This window comes from Nesoenas mayeri (assembly GCF_963082525.1).
Source record: "Nesoenas mayeri genome assembly, chromosome: 1".
In the NCBI taxonomy this organism is placed as follows: Eukaryota; Metazoa; Chordata; class Aves; order Columbiformes; family Columbidae; genus Nesoenas; species Nesoenas mayeri.
Window position 1 is genome coordinate 79,640,668 of NC_137541.1, and position 16,836 is coordinate 79,657,503.

At 34.5% G+C, this 16,836-nt stretch overlaps 1 protein-coding gene across 1 annotated transcript in view; it reads left to right on the plus strand.

Moving 5' to 3' along the window:
* PLCZ1 (phospholipase C zeta 1) overlaps positions 1 to 16,836 on the plus strand; it is a gene marked incomplete at both ends in the record, with an annotated part of 53,579 nt that overhangs the window by 26,676 nt on the left and 10,067 nt on the right. Inside the window, 3 exons of the mRNA XM_080343908.1 lie at positions 3,295 to 3,522; positions 5,712 to 5,868; positions 7,276 to 7,392. Of these exons, the coding sequence (XP_080200034.1) occupies positions 3,295 to 3,522; positions 5,712 to 5,868; positions 7,276 to 7,392 (502 nt within the window). The remainder of the gene's footprint in view (positions 1 to 3,294; positions 3,523 to 5,711; positions 5,869 to 7,275; positions 7,393 to 16,836) is intronic.

Consider the following 16,836-nt stretch of genomic DNA (forward strand, 5'->3'; position numbering starts at 1 on the left):
AAACTGATACTCTCTCTGTCTTCGAAGTTTGTTTCCTGAGTGGCACTCTTTCAAGTAGACAAATGAGAAATAATACATTGTAAAATGGTTTTTAAGGACAGAATGTTTCTTAGAACACATACACTTTAACCCAGGATTGTGTCAGGTTTTCACTTCATCCAGAAAATTAGACTGCCAGTGTCGCCCCTCCCAATTTCTATCTTTAGGCATGTTTTCTGATTTTAAAAGATTTGTTTTTAATAAAAGGACATTTAGAAAGATTCTCTCATATATTTTGTGTCTACTGCAAAGCACAACACAGAACTGGAATTTTCAATGTAGGGGACTTCTCACTAGGTGACTGTATCATATGAAAGGTTGTTATGAGATAGCTAAAAAGGTGGCTCTGGTATAATTAATATCCATCTAACTAGAGCTCAGACATTACTGGTAGTATTGATTTGAAATATCTCAATAACTGTGATTTATAAGGCTGCCACAAAGACATCCCTACACACTTTCACTAAGCATGTTTCTCTTCTTGAATCATTGAAGAATGCTGGTGTTGGGGTTTTTTTAACAGTTGCACTTTACAGAAGTGTCCAGTCATTTTCATTCAACATAAATTTGGTCAATGACTCAAAAACTTCCTTCATGTTACACTTCTCAGAAAGTGTCACATCTTAACCCTATATCAATATTTAAGACAGTAACATAATTCTTGAAATAAAAAATATGTAAAACTTTAAGCCAATTTCAACCTTGTTAGTTAGCAATATTTTCAGGATTTTATGTTGCTCTTACTAAGCACCTACAGTTGGTCAGGAGAGGAGAAGAGAGAAAAACATGCTAAGTTCAAATAAAGGAAGATATTGTATTTTTCATACTCATGACCCAAATCCAGGGTTTATTCTCTACATTTCTGAGGACTGATTTTTTTTCCTTTTTTCATTAATTGCAGAGATCAGGAGGTGGGTTTGCCTGATCCTTTCCAAAGTGTTTGTGATTTTGTCTTACAGCTTTGTATTACTTCAGCTGTTCTGAAGCTGTTTTGTACAGCATAGTAACCAGAATACCTATTTAGTACAATAACCAAGTTTTGTGCATTTAATTATTTAAATATCTGTTCCAATTGATAGTACTTGGAGGTTTTCACTTATGCCAGTCCTATCATGCTCTAGGAAAGATCAATTATTATTTCACATATTTATTCTCTCTTTTTTTTTTTTTTAATTATGCTTACAGTTTATATATAAGTACGTAGTAAACATGTATTTTTAAAATATTTTCTATTTTATACTTAAACTACAAAAGATAAGTTATAGTGAATGTTCAAACTCTCAGGTCATTATCTGCTTAAAAGATATAGAGATTTGTACAGAAAGATGCCATGTGCTTGACACTGCTGATTACTAATTAAAGAACTCAAATTTCACATAGTCCCTGATTTTGTAACCATACATTTGTCATCAGTTTTTTTGAAGCTCAGACTTAAAATCCATGGTATATATTTTTCAATTCACAGTTCAGTTTCAGTGATTTGGCTTAAGTTTATTAGAATCTGCTTCTGGCCAAAAAATGGCAAAATTTATTTTTGCTACAGTATTTTCTGTAACTGTTTCTGAAAAGAGAGTTTGATTTTAATATGTTATCTTTATAAGAAAAAATATTTGTCCTACTTCAGGGTATTTACATTTTTGTTAAGAGTTTCTAAACAGAATTTTAGAAACTATCTAACTTAAAACATCATGGCCTATTTTTATATGGTGACACAGATTATGTTTTTTTTTTAACCTAAAGCAGGTTTCGGCACAGGCAGCTGAAATATTCATAGAAAGGTTTTCCTTCCCTTGTATAACAGATTTTTTTTTTTTAAATTTAACTTGTGGAATTAAATCTCACCTATTAATAACAAAATAGATGACAAAATGTGAATAGAATTCCTTTTAAATATTGGGAAATACAAAGATGCAGAGGAAAATTCAGAACTCTTTAAAATATGAGTAGCATTACTCACATCAAAACCCTCCTAAAAATACCACAGGGAAAAAAAAATGAGTGCATCAATAAGAAATGAAGGAAATGTTAAAGGGCATCCTTATTCTGAATCACCAGAGCAGAGAGACTAATCAAATCTTACACTACTGTGGCATTGATAGATATTAAGTATAGGATATCTTGTTCCACTGGTACACTGACAAAGTACTAGTACAAGATCTGAAGTGGTAAGTGGATTATCAGCAATAGAGATTGCAATGTAAATAAATTAAATGTCTATTTCTTTGCCTTTGGCTCTAATTTCTGTTATAAATATTTGGGTATATATATATGTTTCTGTCATCCATGCTTTTCATATTTACTTAATGGATACCTTAAAATACAATATTTCAGTTATCTTTTATTTAATGTATAAATATTTGTTCCTTGTTTCTGTAACTTTCCCGAAGTATAGCCTTCCTTTTCACTAGTGCATATAAAACTTTAAGCAATATTTTTGTGGATCACTTTATCCAAGAACATAAGCAAGTCCTGTTGCTCACTGTAAGTTCCTGTGTACAGAGATGAATGTCTGCTTTATAATAACTGTTTTACTATTAATATTATTTCATAAATCTAAGTGAAATTTATACTCATAGGATCCAGGCTCATAGATGAAAGCTGCCTGATTAGAAATTATAACCTTTAATGATTTTTTTCCTACAGTTTTTATTTTGGAAGTTGAAACATGCCCATTTAAAAACAGAGAAACTGCTTAGGCAATAAATTTTCAAACTCTGTTACGTTCCCTGACCAAGTAAGATCAGCGTGAGGATCCACTGTGTAATGACATAACAAGGAAAATTTTTATTTGGTACACTAGATAGATGTGCACAATGCACTAATCGAATAATGTAAGAAATTTCCAGGAGCTGCAATGATAACAAAAAAAAATCCAATTAATATCAGATACATATCTTTAAATCTATAAAAATGGATTAATGCATAGTACAAAAATTTACTTTCTATGTCTTACCTTTCCATCACCTCTAACACTTAACTTTTTACCTTAATCTTGCCCACAGTTTCAGTATCTGTTTTTCTGTCTGGTGGAGAGCCTTTTTTCCTGGCATGGGCTTAAATATTCATATTCTGTTTTGTGCTTTGATCTCCAGGTTCTGTTTGTTTTACTTGCTTTTGACTTCTGCCTCCTCACCTCCTCACTTCATTGTATTAAATAAACAGCTTTGAATGTGGGTTAAACAATATCTGCATATGAAAACCTGCCATTAGACCATACATCATTTTAGTCATTACTGTTTAACCTCTTTTGTACAGGCATTAAAATTCAAAATTCTAATTAAAAATAAAAAAGTTGGAACAATTGAGGAAGGTATGCTCAGGAGAAATCTTGACCGTCGGGGTGAGACAGTAGAAATTACTGATTCTGAAAATCTGTCTGATGAAGATGAGACTGATGAAACGGCCCCTCTTTGCTCAAAGAGTGATTCCTCAAAAAGAAAAAGTGACCGTAGATCTTCGCCCCTACCTCGAAAAAAAGCAAAGGTAATTTTTATCTCAACTGAATTTAGAAAACATATAGATGTATGCCAGCCCAGCATTTTCTTAAAAAGAGAAGGAATTTATTATATTATAATAGAGACTAAATTTAAAAGGTAAGGCTTTAAAAAAACTTAGAGCAATATATTTTGAAATAATATTTTTTAGCTCAAGGTTTCAGAGTATTCCTGATTCTTAAAAGACAAGCCAAACTGGAGCATATTTTAGTAGCCAACTAAAAGGCAGCCTTTCCCTGCACTCCCATTCTGAACTGCACCTGCATTTTTCACTTCCAAAACTTGTGCTTGTCCCAGGTGCTCAATACCACAATAGATCTAGTATAAAGTTGCTTGACTGCTTTGTTGGACTCAAGAAACTCCTGGAATTACGTGTGGAGAACTTTCATAGCAGTCCCTGATGAAAAAGAATGAAGGACAGAGACAAATACTTCTTCCTGCAGTCCACCAGTCTGCCATGGAAATTTTGAGGAGTTCCCATTCCCCTAGTTTCTTCTGTTCTGGATTTAGACGTGACATTAGGTGTAAGGTTCTGGTTGTGCTAAAACATTTTTAAGCATTTATAATAGAAAAGGTCTACATTTATCATGTAGAGACAACATTAAATACTATTTCTGAGACCATAAAAATTGGATGCAATTTACTTTTTAATACTCAAATTTAACTTATTTTTTTTATCAAGTAGTAATTCTCTGCCACAGAAATTTCTTCCTCCATCATGATTCAAACTGCTTATTTCAAATTTATTCAGCAGGCAGGAAGCACCCAGTATCCAGTCACTTTTGCACATTATGCTCTGATTATGTGAATGCCAATAGACTGGCATTGCTCCTCAGGTGTCACTGGTTTCCCTGAGAGCCAGTGTCTCTTCCTCTGTATTTCTTTTCTCTAACAGATCTGAAGGTCAAGATCTTTTCTTTTTCTTTCCGTCTGATATAGAGACATAGTAAAGAAAAATTCTGAGAAAGGATGGAGACTTCCTTGAGCAGGGAATACCAAATTTCCAGATAATAGGGTCATATATATTTGTAACATCATGTTACAGACCAGAATATATACCACATATATCTTAATTAACAGTAGCAACAACAGATGTCTGGTAATGTTTCAAATGCAGAAGAGACAATGGTTTCCAGGGTCCCACTAGTGCTCTGTTGTGGGGGTAGGAGAGGATTTGAATCCACACCCAAGATACCTTGGTGATGTTGTCTTAAGATGTCTTAAGCTGTGTCACCGCCTTCCACATCCTGAGAGTTCCATTATTTTGGAGTTCTGTGCCAGTAGGCTCCTGGTGCTCCATATGGCACATAGCTCCAGAATAATTAATGCACTTGAACTTTGCGTAGTTTAAGAGCCACAAGCAGGAAATCCCTGTTATTTCATCAGAGGAGAATTAATTGGTCTTCAAAAGCTTTACAAAATGTAAACATTATTAGTACTACCAGCTCTTTGCTGGTTACTACCACTGATTAGCTCACAAGTTCAAATAAACGGAAGAGGTCACATAGTATTTCAGTTTAAGAGATAAGAACCTCATAAAATTTGAGTTACTTCTTGTATAGCAGCCTTCGCTTTTGCTTGCTTTGGTAATGGAGTAAGGCTAAAGAAAAACTTTGGCCAAAGAACTTCCCATCTTCATTAAGAACAGAGTTTTCCTAACTTCAGAGAAATATTTGGAGGAATATACATATGATTGATTTGCTTGGCACGGTAAAATATTCTCCTCCTATTCTTACATTTTGTTGTAGAGTTTTTGCCATTCATGTATAGATCCTGCTGCTCTTTTTTGTATTAACATATATTTTATATAAGTAATGTTAAGAGCCATTAAAAATCATGTTAGTTTACATACCAGTCTCAGAAGCAGGGAAATGACAAAGCTGTCGAACAGAACACTGTGCTAGGAATCATTGGAAACATGTCTCCATTTACACTACATCTGCTATGATGAACATAGAGACAATAACCTTAATTGCCTCTGACTGGATTAACTCTCACTATCAAGTCATATCTTAAGCTCAGATATTCATTAATTGTGACACATTTTCCCATGCTTTATGGGAAATGACATGCTTTATCCAAAATGACAGGTTTTTTCTGAATTGTTAATAATAATACTGAAACAAATGTTATTGTAAGTTTGTTATTCTTCCATTTTTTTAATATTATGATTATTAGATGAAGAAGAAAAAACTTGCCCTTGCGTTGTCGGACCTTGTGATTTATACCAAATCGCAGAAGTTTGTGAGCTTCGAGCATTCTCTAGAAAATCAGAAGTGCTATGAAAATAATTCAATTGGAGAGGTTCGAGCACGAAAATTTATAAAAAATTCAGGTAATTTCTTTTTATTTAATCAGATAAAAGTTACAACGGCGCTATGGTTCACTGCTTAGGCACTGGAAGGGTTAAAATTTTATGAAACACATGCTATACAATTTATTTTGGTTGGTTTTATTACATTATTTTAGAAATAGTTTTATTTGGGTTTAGAAATAATTTTATGCAGTTGGTTTTATTATATTGGTTTAGAAATATCTTGTCATTTGCACTGCCTTTTTGTATTTCAGTTGTTTCTGTGAGGAAAATTGAAACCCAGCTTTGTTTTAATTTCATGTAGTATTAGGAGGACAAATATTAACATAATATACAAAATGCATTAATACATTTTGGTTCATTATTTTCTGCATCAAATAATTTGGAAGTTCAGTCAATACTTGAAAATATGTGGAATAGATTTCACCCTCCCCATATATGGTCTGTAGTACTCACGGGATTTGGGCATGCAGTACCATTGGTTTTGATGATAACTGCAGATAAGAGAATCCACATGGATGGAATAAATAAACTCCATGGCAGGCAGTTTGTCCCATCTGACCAGATATTTCATACCAACCAGGCTGGATTACTCAAAACTCATTCTGTGCTGCAGCATCTCCGTTTGGTGCAGCCAATGCAATGCAGCCTTTGTTGTTTAACTCCAGTTGTCCGCCCACGCAGGGCGTGGGGGAAGGATGAGAATGGAAAGGATCAGAGTGATGATCCTGGAAATGTAAAGCTTTCTGTTTAATTATGAAACAGGAATAGTGTAGATAGAAGTCATTTGAAGTTTTGCACATCTGTTTAGTTTATGCCTTTGTGGGAGGGAACACTGCTAGGAGGAAGAAAATCAACTCACTTGAATACTTAGCATCTTCTGAAGATTATAAAGAAATCAATTAGATGTCTTTTAGAAATGTGCTGTTCACTTATTGAGAGATTATTCAGTCATGTTATTTAAACCTCAAAACAGCAATCATGCTAAGATCATCTTGGGATGACTTATTTTCCTATTGGGCTTTCAGTTCCCTGTTTTGTGCATTTCCAGTTTTCCATGAGAAGACAGTGGGCTTTAGTATAAAAGTCACCTAACAAAGAGGTGAAGAAACAGAATATTTCCATGAAGGAATGATCCTTGGTTATTGAACCTTTATCAAATGTCTACACTATAGACAGAAATACTATCACATTCAAATATACACTAAATACACATTTTAAGGTTTTAAAATGGGATATCAGCAATATCTCAAAATGGCTGATATACTAATTTTAAAATGGATATAAATGTCCTAAAATATAAATACATTTATATGATTCACTGATCATATAAAAATACTTGGATCAGATTATTATATTTTTATTATTATTTTTTTCAGATATGATCACTTTTTTCTCACAGAGGTTTTATCATTCTATTTTTTTCAGCTCGGGAGTTTATTTCACACACTTCAAGATTCCTTACAAGAATCTACCCCAAAGGAACAAGAACGAACTCTTCAAATTATAATCCTCAGGAGTTCTGGAATGTGGGATGTCAAATGGGTATGTATGTTTGCAGAGACTGTTGCATTCAAGGCTTTGTGAAGACTATACAGATACAAGAGGTTTTTTCTTCCTACGGTATTTTGTGTTATATAAGTTACATATTTTTCCCTCAGTGGCATCACTTCTATTTTACATTATCTAACCTTCTCCTTAGTCTAAACATCCTAGTAATTTTACATCCTGGAACCCAGTAATACTGATATAGAATAGCTAAGGGGAATAGTATTTTCATCAATTTACTTTTGTAATTAGTTACAATTAGGCCCTAAATAATTATAAATATAACTTTCTCTTATATAGGTGTATCTTATCCCAAATATCTCAATTTATAATAATTCATTATTTCCTTTAAATTATTATTTTTTAAAATTGAATAATAAGAAAAAGTCTACTAGGAACAATAATACAACATTTTAAAGTTTTGAACCTTTTTTTGCGTTACTCCTATCCCTAAGACTAAACAAAACATTATTTTATCTTACGAAGCAGTGTAGCAAAAGCACATATATAAACAACTTCCAACAGCTAAACCAGAATTTTCTTCTTTTTCTTCACATGTTATATCCTTTTTATTAATAATTCTATGATATTTATCTGTGAGTGTCTGCAAGGAGAGTCTAGATGATAATTTATGTTTTACTGCATGTCTCTTTGGGTGTTAAGATGTTACATATATTAACTTAGGTTTTGAGGTAAAAGTGAGCATGCTATGCATTAAATTAAGCATTATACTGCCAAAAAAAAAAATCATCTTTCAAGAAAATGAAAATAAATTACATTCTTTTGCATACTGTATTAATCAAATTCCTTAACCTCTGTGCTTGTTTGTCAGCTGTGGCTAAGGTATAAATATAGTGCGTTTATACAAGAAAATAGGAATGGTAGATGCTCCCCCCTACATCCCCTTCATTTTTCCCTTTTTATTATTTCTCTTTAAAAAAAACAACCAAACAAACAAAAAAAACCCAACTTTTTTTTCAGCTGAGGATTAGCACTCTTTATAGCTACTTTGTAATTAGCAAGGGAATAGAAATAACTGCCTGTTTAGCTAAAGGTGGGAACCGTAGGAATGCAATTCCATTTGCTTTTTTCTAACTTTGCCCTATCGCATTGAATTAGAAGAGGTGGTGGAAAGATAGATACGTGTGATTTAGGAATTTTTACACAGCAATGGAAGCCTCATTTGAAGCAACTGTAGGTTTTCAATGGTTTTGTGTAACTGGAGTGGCACAGATACAGGAGATGTGAGCACAACAATTCATATTGGTGCCAAGAATTCCCAGATTATAATATGCTGCTGCAAAGGAGCACTCAAAGGCTCCTGGTCAGCAGAATATTCAGGTGGAGCTGGGAGCTGCTGGGAGTTTCCAGTGACTGTATAGATGCAAAGCAAGTTTAGCATCCTAATTTCCAGTTTAAAGCATATTAGTTCCCTGATCATCACTTAGCTTGATGTTCTGCTATTGCTGTATTATCTGCCTGGGATAGTGGACTCTATATTATGTACACTGCTATTAAAAACTAGTCAGTTTCTTTCATGCTTAGAGGAAGCTCTGGCCAAAGGTCCTTAATTTAAAATTGAATCAATCTCTAAGGCTTATCGTACAGCAGTTTATTAGTTTTCTTTGTGGTGTGTAAATCTCCACACTGATGTCTACAAAGAATATCCATTTCCTCAATCTCAAACAGGACTGAAGTCTATCAAAATGACTACACTGACTATTGTCAGAGTATACTTTAATGAAGAGTCATTCTAAACATTAGTACACAAAACATACGATTTTTGCAGTATAGGGGCTTTGGGCCCCTTCCTGGAAGAATTAAAAATATACAGGAAGTGGTTAGATCTGCCCTTTTGGTCACATCATGTGCATCTTCATTTAAAGAATCATTTTTCTCATGGGAATAGTCTTATTATAAGCAATTCTCCACATATATCATTTCCAAGCCATGTCAGATCTATTCCTCATTCCCTAATCTGTTTTAGATAACTGTTTGGCAAAAATATAACTCTACTTCATAATTCATCTCCCAAAGCTCTAATCAGTGTATCTTCTGTTGATGTCCTTCCACTCATTTAACACAGATTTTTAAATGTTTGTGTCTGTCTTGTGTCCATATAGCTCACATACTCTCCCTGTCTCCCTGCCATTGCACTCTGCATCCTATGCACAGAAATAATCCCTCCAGATCCCTTCTGCCACTTTTCTAAAACTTTTTACAGGACTCCCAGATTTCTCCTATGTATGTCACCTGTTCCCCTTCCTCAGGTCTTTTCACCCTCCACACATCTGCTAGCTTACCCTTCTCACCTACCTTCAAGTTCTTCTAACATTGATAATTGTTCTGGCTGGGCAAAGAAAACGTATTACGTTTTGTTCAAATCTACAGATAATTATCCCTGCCAGGCCCCTGCATCATGTAAATGATAACAGTTGAGTTATTCCTTTACTTCCCTTAGTGACAAACACAAAACAGTGCTCTTGCCTGTACCTTGCCATCAATTTTCTCTAAACTGATTGAACATATTGGCTCGGAGCAGCCTGGCACTCTGCTGAAGAAGGATGAAATGGTCCAACATTGTTGGGGCTGAGGACAAGAATTATGTAATTGTGTAAACCTAATTTCCAGAGGAAGGCAAGTTAAAAACCACAGTAGAAAGGACAGATTCTCTACAAAATTGCTTTTGGATATCATTGTGCACTTAGTGTCCATTGTCTGAAAATTGAGATTCATAAGAACAGAATAGGTTTTTGTGAACAAAGACATCTTATGAAGAAAAATACCTACAATAACTTTTTATAGTCTGGGAAAATTAGTATGCCTCCTGCATATAGCTGCAGTGTGGCACTGGAAAGAACTGGTTTGGTATTTCCATATCTCATTTTTATTTAGTAAATAAAATGGAAAGATTTATGCAGGGAAAGAAAATTCAAGACAGTTATTTAAATAAACAGATATCAGTTGTATTATATTGACTGAGAAAAACAAAGACAAACATACACAACCAAATGAAAATGAAAATAGAAAGACAACTTAATATCTTTTCGAATATGTCCTCTGCATGCAGTAGAAAACATTCCACGTGTATTAAAACCATCTATGGGTATGACCAAAACATGTCAAAAGTTATATGAGAAAGCCTTGGCATGGCAGGTACAGAATTTTATTTTAGAAGAGGCTATAAAGAGCATATGTTTTCTGGAGCACACATAAAAATTCATATGGTACTGTGAAGGTTCCACTACTTGTATGATGGATTTTTTCTTATTATAGGTTTTGTTTTGGCCTGTGACATTGAAAAGCACCTTTGGCAATTTTGTCACAGGTTTGTGGCTAACTCTTGTGTGCAATAATATGATAAAAAAATAATGCATAGAAAGATGAGTGATAAAGAGTTCTCTAACTAGGTCTGATTTTGAACTCCGAAGCTCCCTAGGGAAAAAAGACTCACTTGTTTAATCTTGGCATGCCTCACCTGAGCAACTTAAAATGACCGTCAAGTCTGACCTTGCTTGGGTTCTAAGTGAATGAAAACTTAAAGAGGCAAACTTTGGAAAGCCTTGTAAAGAAAATAAGAGGACACAGGATCACTAATTTACTTTGGAATATTTGGTTGTTGTATGTTGTCTGTGAAACTGAGTTTTCCTTTCTTGCTGGAAAAATGGCAAGACTGGAAACAACAGGACTGATTTTTTTTTTTTTTTTCTAAATAAACAGATTAAGTCTGATCATGGGAAGTTTAGATATTCTCACAATCCTACTGAACATTATACATGTTAGAATATGTGATCAACTGTCAAATTCAGTAGAGGAAATTATGAAATAATGAAATTGAGTTTAAGGGAAAACACAGGCTCTTCCATTAGAAGACGGTGGAATACTACTTTTCTTTATAGATTTAATTGTTTTTCAGCATGATAGTTTTATACTCTTGGTTATTATTTTTATGGGAAATGTCTTTATAACACAGCAAAAGTGTAAAGCAAGCGTTTTCTGTAACAGGGATTTTTCAACAGCTAACGTGACATCTGAAACAAACTGAGAGTATTCATTACATTATAGCTTTGAATTGTTGTCACTTGAATTTCTAGTGGAATTTGTGAAGTGACATACTTTCATGTTTTTATTTTTATGTCTGGTTAGGTTGTTAGAATACCTCAAATCTCTTCACAGTATTTGTTATTGCAGTTACATACTAAGTGAGCACTCTTTATCTAACATTGTGATCCTTAAAACCTTGCAGATGAATTAACTCTAAACATTGCCTATGACAGGAAAAAGACAGATACAACACAGCATTTCGTCTTTGTTCATTCTACATTGTGATACCTAATACTTAGTCTCCAGCCATTAAACAGAGCTTCAGCTATCTTTCCAAAATGGGCTCTGGATTTAGTCCCAAACTAAAACACCTCTTCTGCTCAAAGGCAAGGGATGAGACTGACATCATACACCTCATGGCAAAAACATGCCCAGGCTGTTCTTTACATCCATCCTTCCAGTCTGGAGCTCATTATTTGGGCTTACTGTGACTTTATCCCACAACTGACTCAGGGAGAATGTGCTGTAAGACAGACAGGAAAGATTTCCTGCTAGTTCCCAAGACAAGCAATGCCCTGGAAGAAAGAAACAAGAAGGCACAGAAAATTACCTCTTGGTTGCACACTCCCTCTTGTTAAGGTTTCAAGGACAGGACTAGTTATCATAGGTCAATTATGGAAAAGGTGAGGAGGTCAATACCCATATTATTCTTCTTAATATGGTTTTAACAGTCCAAACATTAATCTTTAGGAAATGAAAACTAGATTTTGCACAACTGACATAAATCTTACCAAATACTGTTGAATAGTCTGTTATGGAAAGAAAATACTAAAATGTCAAACAAATAAGGCTGTTTATTATTAACAAAGTCACGTAGTTGGAAAAGAATCCACAGCTGTGATATGCCACATGACCATCATCATTTATGGAACTCCCAAAATGGTTGCTTCACCTCTTACTATTTCCTTCCATAAGTCCCCAGCCCAACGGGACAGCTATTAGAATTCCAGACTCCAGGGACATGATTATTCTCACACTTAAAGTATGGCCCCAATTTTGGTGACGTTGTCCCTTAAATGATTAGATTCTCATTAGTTGTAGTGGGGTAGCTAACTCATGTGTAGACATCTGTAAGTCAGGTGGGACAAAACCAGCCAGGTATGTGAAGTTGCCTAATTACACTCACCTTTCCTTTGGAATGGCTCTAAGGTCTGGGAGGTGTTTTGAACAAAGTGTTCATATTTTTCTTGCAGTCTCTACCTGCCAGGTTTATGACAAAGCTCTTGAGCTACTCCGGAGCTAGCTTCTTTTCAGGCAGAATTTTCACTTAAAAGCAAAGAAACACAGAAATTTCATTTTGTCAGCATTTTGTTGACAGTAACAATGAAAATAGTTTTCCCAGATATCTTCACTAAATCCACAACTGCAGATAACTAATAGAATAGTAAATAATTTATCTCAAATCTGGTTAATTTAGAAGAATGACAGAAAAAATTGCAGGAGCACAGTTATCTCTGAACTCCTTAATGATCTTGTTCTAAACCATGTGTTAGCGACCCAGACTGAAACAGGAAAGGGAAGCTGATAATATACACTGTTCTGCCAAGATGCACAAGGCAAACAAATTTTAAATGTTTCTTTGGAAATGTATCTGTTTCAGCTGTGAAATAAGTGAAATGACAATGAAAAGATCCTCAGACTTGTACTGAAGTGTAACTTTCAGATTGACACGCTAATTAAATAGCAAAAATCAATTTAGATTTTAGATTTGATAGTTTATCAGAAATGTGTTAGGTACTTTTCCCATGAGAACCTCACAAGAGAGGATCCCTAATTGAAACCAGTTGCATACTGGGAGAATGGTTGATGGTTAATCACTTGACATCTTTTATCTTCTTTTTTTTTTCTTTTTTTCTTTTTTTTTTTTTCCAGTAGAACTACTTGTAATTAAATAGAAACAATGTCAGCAATTATGAACGTTAGAATGATTGAACTCTTAACATTTCTAATGACAATTTCTTTAGAGCTACAGTATTGAATTGTCCCAAAGACAATAAGGATAGTCTGACTGTTTGCACATGCTGAGCATGATGTGTCAGACAGTTATGCATATTACTCAGCTCTCAGGAGAGTAGTCCCTCTTATTTCAGCAGAATACCTCATGTTGTAAGTCATTCATAAATTACACTTCATTAGAATAAGAGCATCTATTTCGAAATGCATCAGTAATAAGCAAAGCCAGGAATTATAATTAAGCTTAATAAAATCTGGAGTCTGAATAGCTAAGAGGAAAAAGGAGAGGAAAAAATTACATACAGTTTGACCACATTTTTTGGTCAGAAAAAGAGACAAGAAACGGTTTGTATGCCAAAATTTATACTAACACGTTAAGTCTGCTGTGTGTTGTCATTCTAACTGCCCCTCTGCCCCCCGCCTCCCCACCCCAGGAGATAGTAAGTCCTTGTTTATAAAGATTGAGTGGGATCTCACCTATTCACTGGCTTGGCAAGAGACCTAAAGCTGCATAAAGATTTAAAAAGCTCATAAAGCCCCAGGCAAAGAGGATGCTGAGGACACTTAAAAGGCTGACTTTGGACAGTATGTCCACAAGCCTGAATTATCAAGCACCCAGAGATGGCAGTGGGGGTCAGAGTGACATGTCAAGACAGGACCAGAACAGCAAGTAATGCTCAGGCTCAGAGCAGCCCTAGGAGGCTGCCGCAATTTGGTGGAAAGTCTTAATTATGCTGGAAGTCTTTCTAGTTTCTCAGATAGATGATGAAATAGGTGTTTTAAACCCACCATATTCCACCATTTTCCCAGGTTACGTGTTCTGACCACTTAGTGACAGAGCACATTATCTTCCTCACATCTGCTGTTATTGAGAAGGGTTTATGGAGTACTATAGTATGCATTGGATTTCTTTTATGTAAATTCCATCAGACTGTATATTAGATAGAATAAGATTTTCAATAGAGTAAAAGGGAAATATTATTTGCACCTGAGGACATTGTGATAATTAAGGTGTGCCCAGGAATTAGAAATTAGTGTATTATTTATCATTCAGATGACTGAATATCTTTCCTTTTCATCCACATTTTAAGTCAACTCATACTCAGTATGCCCTTAATTCAGGTTGTTGATGAAATTTTTTAAAAGTTACCTACATCACTTCAGAAAAATTAATATGATCTATGATGTCATGCAAAGACTTAGGAATATATTTCTGTAAATTTGGGCAGTGGCGGACTGGATGCAGCTGTGACCTACAGGGGAGAAGAAGGGATAGACAGTCAATGTCCAGCTGGGAGTAGTAATGTGGAATGAACACAGTGTCTTCAAATGCAGTCACATAGATAATCTCATAACCAATGGAAAAGTATGCCAGATCACTAGGACATGATGCTGTTTTCGTACTGTTTCCAAGTTGGTGTGGAATTGTGTTCAAATTTTGGACATCTAAGGCACAGAAGATGCTCTGCATTGATTGTGAGTGGCCCTTTTTAAAAACATAGACAAATGGAAAAATCTGAGAGAACGGTAACAAAAATGATCAAAGGGCTGGAAGTTTGATATATTGTATCTCTTTAGACTGAAATAAGTGAAGTAAATAATGGAGATAGGAACATTGGCACTGAGTGCTTTTTGCATAAAATTCAGATATTTCGATGTGGATTTTAAATGGCATAAAATGCAATTAAGTAACTAATTTTAAGAAAAATTGGTGACAAATGTGTGCTTTTCCATTTAGAAATATTTTTAATGTAGAAACTATATTAAACTTTGTCATAATATATCTAACAGAACCAGGAAGCAAAAATAAAAAAGAATGACAGAAGTCCTAATAGAAATATACATAGAGAGGCAGCATCACAGACAAAAGACATACAGTTTTCTTAAACTGTCTTCAGATTATAGCCACTTAGACATCTAAGAAGTACAGTTTTCACTTTGGTTTTTGAAAGCTTTTGCTTTCAGTTTAAAAATCAATTACGTCTTGAATGGTAGTGTTTATGGAAGGTGCTGTATTTGAATACTTAGATTATGGTTAGTCCTGCAAGTAGTTGTGGGACTGACTTAACTTAATTGCTTGTGATACTGAAGTTTGGGATGAAATATACCCTTTGTGTTCCTCTGTGCATTATGGGTTGTTTCATCTTTTTGGAGCTAGGCTGTTGCCTAATTTGCATTTGCTATATGAAGTTATTTACACCTGGGGGCAACAGGGACAGCTGTGGCAGCTTTGGTACTTTGCAAGAAGACTTGAGTATTAAATACTCTGATCTGAAGGAGATTCAGGGAGACGATTCCATTTCAGATGCAGGAATCACACTGAGGTTGTCCTTCAAGCCTGTATTTTGGTCTGCTGTTTTGATTTTGATGCTGATATTAAGAGGCTTTCAGTGTTTAACTGAAGGACTGAGGAAAATGTTTAACTTACACAGCGCTAAACTTCAGGTGCCTGTACTTTCCCATGAAAACCATACATTAAGATTATGTATTGTTTAGATGGTTTAAGAGTAACTATATTTGGGCTTCTTTTCAAAATAAACCAGAAGTTTAAAGCTTTGTACCTACATTAAATTTCTTCTGTTTCATAAAACAACAGTACATTACATGTTATTGACAGTTCTGTTCTTGAATTCAGCAAAACTAACATGAAACATTGGGTAGAAATTCAGTCTTCCTTGCAGAAAGATGTTGCTAAGAGAATGGAAAACATAGGTTTTAACTTATGAACTTTGCCATTTCTCAAGAATATTAAGGGTTATAACCGCATCTGATTAAAAAAAAAAAAACAACTGTGCAACAGTACACCATAAAGCATTATCCTAGATGGCTCCAAACAGCTATGAACCTTGCGAACTTTCGTAGTAGAGGTATGCGTCTCAAAGAATATAATACAAAATCTACCATTCATTTACCTTAATCAGGTTCCAACTTGCTGTACTGGGAATTCAGTAGGTAAATTAAAACTACTGTGCAGTGTGTTTTTAACTTATTCTAAGATAAAATTAAATTAAGTAAAAACATAGTGCTGATGTTTGAAGATATCAACCTGTAATAACATTGCCCTTCACTTGTGTTACAAAAGTAATTTTCCTAATATGACAAAATGTAAAGTATTCTCCTTCGCTTTCTTCTGTTGTTAAATCAGATTTTCCTGCTTAGTAGCCTATGAAGCTTAGCAAATTTAGCAACAGTCTCATTATGTGCAATCATGTAATTTGTTTCATCATATGAAAGCTGCTATTCGAAGCTATGACTGTTCAATTTGCCTAATTTCAGGTACACTTTTAAAAACACTTATTCTGAAAATATGGCCTAGGAGTCACCTTTATGCTGAGAGATCTTGGAGTTGTCTCTAGATCATGCCAGGATCTAGACTTCAAGGGA